This window comes from Chiloscyllium punctatum, chromosome 2 (genome assembly GCF_047496795.1).
Source record: "Chiloscyllium punctatum isolate Juve2018m chromosome 2, sChiPun1.3, whole genome shotgun sequence".
In the NCBI taxonomy this organism is placed as follows: Eukaryota; Metazoa; Chordata; class Chondrichthyes; order Orectolobiformes; family Hemiscylliidae; genus Chiloscyllium; species Chiloscyllium punctatum.
Window position 1 is genome coordinate 73,405,108 of NC_092740.1, and position 10,859 is coordinate 73,415,966.

General features: G+C 40.0%; 1 protein-coding gene across 1 annotated transcript; it reads left to right on the plus strand.

Annotated features, from left to right (window-relative positions):
* The first annotated feature begins 3 nt into the window (after positions 1–3).
* Positions 4–9,916, plus strand: LOC140493279 (uncharacterized). The gene is made up of 2 exons (XM_072591748.1): positions 4–745; positions 9,177–9,916. The coding sequence occupies exons 1-2, from the start codon at positions 340–342 to the stop codon at positions 9,860–9,862; spliced, it is 1,092 nt and encodes a 363-aa protein (XP_072447849.1). The 5' UTR covers positions 4–339; the 3' UTR covers positions 9,863–9,916.
* The last annotated feature ends 943 nt before the right edge of the window (positions 9,917–10,859 follow it).

The window sequence follows — 10,859 nt, forward strand, 5'->3', positions numbered from 1 at the left end:
TCTCAGCAAAAAAACAACTTTGCAAAGCAAACATATGCAAGCAGAGTGCTGCAAGCTGGCACAACTCCTACTGTAAATTTATATCGACCCCCGCCTACTCACCAAACTCCTTCCTCTCATTCTGCACGCAGACATAGCAGATGTTGTAGAAGTTTTCCGCAAACGAAGTTGCTGTGTTGCAGAACGTCCATTGATTCATGAACTTTATGCATAATTGATAAAGAGGTATTAGGACTGTGGATTCTGCAAAATAAGCTTTTAGGCATGTTGACAACATGCAAATGAATATTCTGTTGGGAGTTAGCCACGTGGTGCAAGGAGTTTGCAGATTTCAGCAAAATGGCAGAACAGCAGCAGAGGAGACAGAGATTGCCCAAATTCAGTTCAGATGAGCTGGAAGTATTGATTGCGGAGGTGACTGCGCATAAGGATCAACTTTTCAGTCGTGCCCACAGACTGTCACAGGGAGAGCGTGACAAGATGTGGCAAGATATCACTGCCAAGGTCAACGCAGTCTCACAGGTCAAACGGTCTGTAAAGGCCATCAAGACCCGTTGGGATGACCTTATGCGGCGCACTAAAGAAGTTGCCCATTTGGCCCAAGAGGCACGTCAAATTCAAGTAGAACCCTCTGGAGCAGAAGATCTAATCCCAGAGGAATGGAGGGTCCATCAGGTCATGCATCCTCAGTCTATACTTTGGATGGGTGGACTGGATCCTGCGGACTTTCCTTACTGGAGGGCAAGTAAGTGTTTCCCTTCAATGAGTTCGTCATGCTTCTAAATATCATTTAATTTTCATTCTGTTTGTAACTAATGGACATTATAGAGAGATCAAATTATCATTTGAAATAATATTTTGTTTCACTTTGGGAGGTGCTGATGGATATTTTCTAACCAACCTGTTCAAAGATGTTTTTAAGCACCTCTGGAGCAAGTGGGATTTGAATCAGACTTCCTGGCTCAGAGGTATGGATACTATCTCTGCATCATTGCTAAATATCATCAGATTCATAAAACAGAACCCCAGGCTACTGTTCTGAAGATATTGATTTGAATCGCACCAGGCGATGGTGAAATTTGAATTTAATAGAACCTGGATTAAAAGCCTGCCTGGTAGTGATCAGGAAAGCCACTGTCAATTGTTGTAAAACCCATCTGGTTTAGTAATGTCCTTAAGGTTAGGAAATCTGCCAGCTTACCTGGGCTGGCCTACACATGACTCTGGCAGCCTGTAACTGCCCTCTGAAATGGCCTAAGCCATTCAGTTGTATCAGACCACTCCAACACTCAAGAAAGGAATGGAAGTTCTCTCCGTGTGGTGCAGATTCGATGAGCCGAATGGGCTCTTTCTGCCCTGTAGGAATTCTCTGATTCTATAATAGCACTGTGTCCCCACATACCATGGACAGCAACTGTTCCAGAAGGCAGTCCACCAACACCTCCCCCAAGGCAGTAAGGGATGGGCAATAAATGGTAGCCGAGACAACGATGCCCATATCTCAAGAATAAACAGAACAAAATGCAAGTACATTGGGACTGTTAAGTTACTTTTTGTGTAAAGAAACTCACCAGGAGATAGTTATGAAATGTGCGCTTCCTTTTTCCACGTTGCAGTAATGACTACACTTCAGGAAGTAATTCACTATCTGTAAAGTGCTTTGAGATGTCCTGAGTTCATTGAGATGCTTCATACAAATAAAAGTTTTTTTCTGAATTCATGGTCTAGACATTCATGTATTGGCTGGGCCAAATGACCCTTTTGTATGTTGTACTTGTATGTGCCAAAGTTCAGATATGAATTGACTGAGTTCAAACTGTTTAAATAATTTCAAACATAAAACTAAAAAATATATTCCCACGCCAACTGGCATGATAAAAAGCATAAGGGCTCAGAATCCATATTCGCACCTGGATTGACAGGTTAAAAAAAAACACGTTAAGTTAAAATGAACTACTTCTGTCAGGTATTCCCAGACATAATATGAAAAGTAATCATGTCTCTTTAACCTCTTGTTTATTGGAGTAAGAGCTTGGCCCAGTCCAGTCAAGCTGTAGTAAATGGATCCATTTCCTGATTCTTTTGTCCTTTCAGTTTCTTGGTCATTGGCTTCTTGTTGAGATCAGAGTTTACAGTGCAATTGGAAGAAACATATTTTTCCCTTTTTTTTTAGAATTCCTACAGAGTGGAAACAGGCCCTTCGGCTCAACAGGTCTACACTGACTCTCCGAAGAGTCTCCCACCCAAACCCATTACTCTATATTTACCCCTGACTAATGCACCAAGCTTACATATCCCTGAACACTTTGGGCAATTTAGCATGGCCAATTCACCTAACCTACACACCTTTGGATTGTGAGAGGAGACTGGAGCACCCAGTGGAAACCCACGCAGACATGGGGCGAATGTGCAAACTCCACAGACTGTCACCCAAGGCTAAATTCGAACCCAGGCCCTTGGTGCTGTGAGGCAGCAGTGCTAACCAGAGCCACCATGCTCCCCATATGACTGCCTGTAAATTTTTCAACTGTAGCCCAATCAGATTTAGTGTGATTTGGTGCAGTCTAAAAGCTCACTCCCCTCTGTCCAAGCAGGAGGCTTTCATCCTAATCTGAGGGGAGTAAGGCCTACTGTTTGGATGTGAGTGATCTCAATTTGCAAAACAGACATCTGAATGGCTCCTGAATAAGTTTATCAAGTAGAGTTCAGTTGTCAGCAGTTTGTTTTGAACCTGATCTTGGCATGCTTCACCAACCAGACAAATCAGACTTTACATAAGTATATTAGGGTAATAGAACAGAATGCAGAATATATTTTTACAGCTACAGAAAATCATGGAAACCCTAGAGTGTGGAAGCAGGCCATTCAGCCCGTTAAGTCCACACCAACGCTCTGAAGAGCATCCCACCCAGACCCACTCTGATGCCCTATCCCTGTAACCTTGCATTTCCCATGGCTAATCCACCTAACCTACACATCTCTGGATACTATGGGTAATTTAGCGTGACCAATCCATCTAACTTGCACATCTTTGGACTGTGGGAGGAAACCAGAGAGCATGGACACATTGAAAATGTCACCCACGGATACCAAGGGTAGAATCAAACCTGGGTCCCAGCTAATCACTGAGCCACCATACTGTCCTTTGACAAGGTGCAGAGGAAGATCAACTATGTATATATGAGAGGTCTGTTCAGAAGTCTGATAACAGCCGAATCTGTTGTTGCGCATATTCAAAGTTTTGTATCTTTTAGCCGATGGAGAGGGACAGAAAAAGTATAACCGGGGTGGAGGGGGAGCTTTGATTATGTTGGCTGCTTTCCCGAGGCAGCGGTCTTAGGCAGAGCAGATGCCATTGTCAAACTGTGATACGTCATGTCAAAATGATTTGGAGGTGCTGGTGTTGGACTGGGGTGGACAAAGTTAATTTAAATCACACAACACCAGGTTAGAGTGCAACAGGTTTGTTTGGAGTGTTCCGAAAATTAGTACTTCCAAATAAACCTGTGGACTATAACCTGGTGTTGTGTGATTTTTAACTTTGTATCTCTAGTTAGATTGCTTTCTAAGGTGGGCGTAAGAGTCATTGCGCACTTACTGAATTCCCTTAGCCCTCTGAGGAAGTAGAAGCGGTGGTGTGCTTACTTGACTGTAGCATCAATGTGGATGGACCAGGACAGATTGTTGCTGATATTTACTCCCAGGAACTTGAAGCCCTTGACCACCTCCATCTCAGCACTATTGATACAGACAGGGGTGTGTCCTAAATGCACCTCAAGTCACTGTTTTGTTTTCCCAGTGAGCGCAACACTATACTTGGATCATGAATTTCCCTTGAATTGAGACTTTTCATGTGATCCTTATAATTATGAGAATGGAGACACTCCCAGCACATCCATCTCGGGTGGAATAAAACATAGGCTTGGGAAAGGAAAAATCAAATTGCAGAGGGCTCTCCCACAATTTCATGTTTAAGTAGAGCTTTGAGATAGCTGAGGAAGCCACTATATAACCTGGGTTTGTTTATAAATGTACATAATGTCAAAAAAAACCAAGAATGGAAATATACAGATATAGTAAATATGTGAAAAATATATTTATTTTTCAATTTGTCAATACTTTACTACAGCCTGGACTTGTGCATTAAATGGCATTGAAAAATATGGGGGAGTTAGCAGTGGTAAAAGTCTTCTTTTGCTGTTTAGTGTGCAATTTTCAGACAAGGGCAATACAACCTGCCATCTCATCAATGTAGCTAAGACTCCTTTCTGGGTTTTCCTGCTGCAATCTCACGTCCTAGAATCTTTCGAAAGCTTTTACTGCTTCAGCTCTGGAAACTGGCAGGTGGGCGTTCATCAGGGTCTAACTCCACACCCTCACCATAATGCCATGACTTGAATTGGCCCAGATATCCATCACTGCAGCTGTATTGCTATGGCCCTGGCTCTTTGCCAGTGTGATTGCTATTGCCTGCAGAGTTGGTCAGAGTTGGGAATGTTCTCTGCCGCAGCTGGTACAGCCACCCTGCTTGGATCAGATGGTTAGGATCACATGGTTATATTACCATGTGTACACAGCTTTCATTAACATGAAGCTACCAGTCTGAAATTATTAGATTTCTTATTCTGCGAGAATGGCTGACAACTTTATCACAGTCGGAGTTTCAGGTAATCTGGATTTGACTCATGATTTCACTCTACACTGACCCAATGTACTAGTACCTCTCCTATTGTTTTACTTTGATATATGTGGAGCTGAATCCATATCTAAATAAGATTTCTGCTCATACGGATTCATTGTGTACATCAGAATTAGATGCAGCAGGATCAGTTCAGATATGGAGCATGCTGTGGAGTTAATTGATGATCTTAGTTTCTGTTACTGGATTGCCAGTCTTAATGTGCTTCTGTAAAAAAAGATTTGGCAGGCAACTGCCATATCAAGATTTGGTCACACAGTTCCCAGCCAGCTTTCCAGTGTAATACTGAGGCACTGCTATACTCCGAGCTGCTGTCTTTTGATGAAATGTTAAACCATCGTCTTGATGGTTCATTTGGATGGTCAAGATCCTTGGCACATTTTTAATCAATATTCAAATTAGTATCACTGTCATTTATCTCATTATTGGGATATCTGGCACAAAGCAACTGCTACTTTTACATAAATCACACTTCTACAGTATAGTGAACTTATATGGAATGTTTTAATTTGATTGGGGTGCCAAATTAATTCAAATATCATATAGATGTGGTAATATTGATTTAAAAGTGGAAAGTCTATCCTCTCCCCATGTTGATCTTACATTATTGTAGTGCCCTATATCATCCTCAGCTCATCCCGAACTGTTGCGTATTAGATTCTGTTTGAAGTGTGAGTGGTTGAAGGAGATGACAGCACCTTTAAAGTTAAAATATTGATCAATCCATGAAACAGAAATTGAAAGATAATACTTCCTCGCAGATTTAAAATCAGAGTGGTCCTAACAAAATGCAAAGCTGGACTTTATGGAGGAAACAGTTCCAAAGATAAAGAACTGCTTCAAAGCTGAATACTAAATCAGAAGCAGAACAAATGATGGGTTTATGAATAGGAAGGGTTTCAAGAGATATAGGCCAAGTGCTGGCAAATGGGACTAGATTAGTTTAGGATATCTGGTAGGCATGGACGAGTTGGACTGAAGAGTCTGTTTCTGTGCTGTACATCTCTATGACTTTTAAGTTACTGCACTACTAAATTTAATAGGTTCTATAGCTGATTATGTTATAAATCACCGGAAGATAAGGGTAGGTAGAGACACTAAAGAGCAGCAGCCGTTGACAACAGCAAACATGCCCAAGCACTATTCGTTTGGTTTGGTCACTTTTTGTCATTTCCTGAAGTTGTTTCTCAACTTGATTCATTAAGAATGTTTAGAAGAATAACGAAGAATCTTTCCTTAAAAATATGTTGTATTCATTACTGAGTTTGCCTGATTCTGTGAACAATTTTTGATAGTCTGTCTCAAAGAAACTTTTCTCCTTATGCTGAAGTAGGTTTTCAGACTTTTGAAGAAGATTGAAGACACAGTATGCTTTCTTACTCGATAGTCTGGTTTCCTTAATCTCGATGATTGATGCATTCTCTACTATCTGACATCCTTTATGGTTGTAAGATTAATTGCAGCTGTAGATTTGCAGGTTATAACTTCTTTTTTTCAAGCCTTAGCATTTGTTTGAATAATCCAGTCATACTTACCCCTGTATCAAGCTTAAATTGAGTACGATATCCAGAGACATAAATAAATTCAGTCTTTTCGATAATGGTGGATCTCCTGTATGCTATAGGAATGCTTTGAGTATCTTTTCCAATGGAGTTATATCTTCACATGAGGGTTTCTCTTTTAATGGAGATGGCTGATCTAGTGTATTAAGATCTTTATGTTAGTACGTCCACTGTTCTGGAACTTGTTTCAGATCCTACACATCTTTTGGAAGTTACCCTTTTTTTAACAGATGCAATACACTTTGTCACAGCTGAACACTGCTTTTAGCCTGTCAGGCGTTTTATGTCCCACCACATTAACACTGACTCAAAGTATTTGACCTCATGCTTATTTTTTTTGTTGACTTGTCATATATCTGTTTAGAGTGTGTGTGATGTTAATAGGTTCTGTACTTTTTATGTGGCAAGGTTGTTCTTTTCCTGTGAGGAGTTTTCTGTGATTTTCCCTCGTGTCTGCTTCACAGTCTCTGTGTGGTTTGCACAGTTAGATCGCCTTTGGTCTGTAGTCTGTCTGATAAAGACTGACCAAGTGTTCCTCCATGAAGTGTGACCTTTATGAACTTGGTCTGCAAGGTTCTATGTACACAGGTTTCAACTAACTTGGAGTGGTCACTCATGAAATTGTCTCTGAAAATCCATCTTGCCTGGTGAAGAATTGCATTTGTCCTCAAGTAAAAGTATTGTCAAAGTTTTTATAACATAGTCAAATCTTCTGGTGATTTATAACATCATCAACTATCGGACCTATTAAATATAGTGGTGTAGTGACTTGCTCTGCTTCCGAGTGAGTGTTCAGCTTTGAAGCAGTTCTTTATCTTAGTTAAAAATCACACAACACCAGGTTATAGTCCAACAGGTTTAATTGGAAGCACACTAGCTTTCGGAGTGACGCTCCTTCATCAGGTGATAGTGGAGGTCACAATCCTAACACACAGAATTTATAGCAAAAATTTACAGTGTGATGTAACTGAAATTATACATTGAAAAATTGCCTGTTAAGCCTTTCATCTGTTAGAATACCATGATAGTTTCACGCCTTTCATGTGTAAGTCACAAAACCTTTTTTTAAAAAGTTGCATTCTCGGGTTAGCTCTTAACAATGGTGATAACTATGCCTGATGAAGGGCTTTTGCCTGAAACGTCGATTTCGCTGCTCGTTGGATGCTGCCTGAACTGCTGTGCTCTTCCAGCACCACTAATCCAGTATTTGGTTTTCAGCATCTGCAGTCATTGTTTTTACCATATGTTGAAGGTGTTGGCCCCCTGTGTTCTCTGTCTATGCCATGATGTTTGCATTGATTCTAATCTAAAAAGTTCCTTATCTTAGGAACTGTATGCTCCAAAGATTCCAATCTTGGGTTTTACTAGGAGCTCTCTGATTTTGAATGTGCTAGGAAATGTTATTTTTTAATTTCTCCTTTAATGGATTGACAAATATTCTGACTTTAAAGGAATGCAATATTTGTTTATAATTAAATATTCTATCTGCTTGTCTTCTTATATTTAGGAATACAGTTTATTTTAAATCACTGTAAACTTTGCTAGTGATGTTGTGTGTTATTTATTAACCAGTCTTTGTTATTTCAATGTCACAGTTGAACTGTATCAAATTCTTCTAATAAAGCTTGAAATTGTATTTACTGGGTATTCTACAGTGATTTACTGTTCTAGCTTTTAAATTTTATTTTCTTGAAAAGCTCATGTATTTTTAAATGGTTTGGAATTTAAAACTTTGCAGTGTGGCAATATTCTCCTAATAAAGCTTTTACAATTCTTTTAAATGTTTTAAAAGTTGTGGAATCTTTTAAATACATTTCTTAGTAGTGTTATTGTACCCTTCCTTATTTTAGGATTCAAAATGAAGGAATCCTGCTTCTTTTGTTTCTTTTTGGGAAGTTTCATGTCTTTTTGAACAAAATGGAGGGTACATGTCATTTTCTATTTTTGGGGTGATTGGCACATTTTTCCCCTGACAAAATAGTATATTCATACTTGTTCCACTATTAAATATGTTCTGCATTTTTCCTTGCTACTGACATGCTTTATTCATCCTAATTGTCTTTTGCAGTGACTTGGAAGGTGAATTTTTTTGATGGTTCAAAGGAATTGATATATGTTCGCTTTTACATTTCATAAACCATGGGACCAAAAAATCGGTTACATTGTTGCAGAAGATAATGGTCATGATAAGGGGTTTACATTCATATTACAGCGGTCCCACCCATTCAACTGATGGTTGAGACAGGGACAAGACATAGGTAACAGCTCTCAGTGGTCCTCATAATTAGGCAATAAACCTTCTTGTTATCTAAAAACAGTACCTCTCTTGAGGTACTCTCAAGATAAAGCAAAGACAAAGGAGAATTGGTGTCAGTAACTTATTCCAAACAACCCTTAGGCAGTTGGTAGAGGTTGCAAATTCCAGAAGATACCTGGTGTCATCATCTTGGAAAACACCACAATGATAATGTTTCAGAATGTATACCGTTTGAACAAAAGGTTGTTTAACTGACTAATTTGTTTATAATCTTTTAAAGGACAGTGTTGCTGTGGACTGTTGATCTTGCTCAGTATTTTCCATTGTTTATATTTAAAAAAGATTGCAATGGTACAATGTGTTGCCAGTTGCACCTGAGGCCAGGAAAGTGTGTATTTTTATTTGAATTGCCGCTACAGACATTTCACTGATGGCCAACTCAGTAATTTCTGTAAATAATTTGGAGCGTGCTGTTCAATTCATTGAGTCAGCACAAAACTGCCCATAATGCAATATAATTCACATTTTAATACCATTTAAAATGATTAGAAGGTTTGAATTTTTTTTAAAACACATTATAGGGACCTTACTGATGGAAAACAGTGTTTTGTCGGTTCTTGTGATTTAATACAGTAACCTCGAATTGTATTTTTTCCAGTAAAGGAAGAAGGAGGATCCTATGCAGAGGAAGCTGGTCCATCGAGAGAACAACTCATTTGCAATGAGGATGGAGCAAGAAGTTGGACACCATCCTCAGAATCTCCAACTACCCCTAATATGCCACCCTCACTATCAGAGACGTACGTTTCTCATAGGGATGCATGCCCACCACCCAATGCCAAATTAGTGAATGAATTTGAAAGGCAACTGCTTGAATCTCAAAACCAGCAGACTGTACTCTTGAGAGATTTTTGGGTAGAATTCCAGCCCCTTATGCGGGATCTCATACAGGCAACCCGGGAGTTAGCTCATGAAACTCACTTAGTAGCTGAGCATACCCATCAGGTGGCCCAGCAGACAAAGGGAGTGGCTGAGAACACCAGAGAATTGGTGCTGCAAAACCAGCAGTTACTCCTTCACACCCAGGAAATGGCGCAAAACATCTCAAAGATGCATCAGTCCTTGCAGCGACATTTCTCCCACACATCCCTTGAGCCACCAAGGCTCACGAGGTCCATGCTCGAACAAACAATCCACAAAACAAGTTCAGAAGGCCACTCTCCCATACACCCTCCTCAGCCCCAGAGTCTAGGATCTTCTACAGTGCAGCAACCAGAAGCACTTTGTTTTGCATTAACAAGGAGGAAGTCTAGGACCCCCGAAAAGAAAAGACGATTAGTCTGAGTGAGACATCTGACATAGACTATCATGTGTCAAACAAAGATGTTTAATTTTTTACTGTATATATTTTAAAAATATTTTGTTATATCTTTGATTGCAACGTACTGTTTAACTTTTTTTCTATGTATGTATCAAAATAAAACATCATTTGTTAGTTTTGTTTCAACCGTTTTTAAAGAATCTGACATAGGGCAGCATTGTGCCAAATCTGCATGACAGGAAAAGTTTGATTTGTGTTTACGCTATCTTCATCCCTTCTGGGTGGCACACGTTACATTATTGGATGATAGGACTAGCAATAGGTAGTTATCATAAAAAGCTAGGCCACTGTTTAGTTCTTACCATTTTAAATTTGTCCACACGACATAGGTGTCATTGGGTAGGCCAGCATTTGTCTCCCATCCCCATTGTTACCAAAGCTCTGGCCTGTGCCTCTATTCCTGCAACAAAGAAAAAGACTTCCCTCATGTTACTGAACGTCGTAGAGCGCAGTCCTGTGTTTTTTTTTCGCATAACTCTTTGAAGTTCTGGGCAGCAGCCCTCTCCTCAGTGGCCAGTAGGAAGTTGGCACATCCTCGTTGAATCCCCACTATTCAGGCTGCCATGTGTTGTGTGAATCATCTGATGTCACTTCCTTGCCAACCTTTTCTAATTCCCTCAGGTGAAATAATCTGAATTGAGCAAGGAGTTTGAGCTGGAGAAGGAACAGAGAACAACGGGAAAAGAAGTTTGAGCATGTGCTGATGGATAGTTTCGGATCCAAGTTGATCTCCTCTCTCACTCCTTCATCCTCGTTCTCCTTTGTTCCCCATCATTGTTGTTTGCATGAGATAATTGTGTCCCTATTGTCCTCATCACTATCTTTTCCCGACTGTGCCACCATGCTTACCTCACCCCATTGCTGATCAATCTACAGGAAAGAATATATTAGCTGAGAATGGGATTGAAGCTTGAGGTAGGCAATGAATGGTTAAGGGGCTCACTCTGCTTCCATCCATTT

Bases quoted from the DNA above. Each gene is read 5' to 3' on its own strand.
- LOC140493279 (XM_072591748.1), top strand. From the start codon at position 340: ATGGCAGAACAGCAGCAGAGGAGACAGAGATTGCCCAAATTCAGTTCA. The intron at 746-9,176 runs GTAAGTGTTTCC...TATTTTTTCCAG, and splicing joins CTTTCCTTACTGGAGGGCAA to TAAAGGAAGAAGGAGGATCC.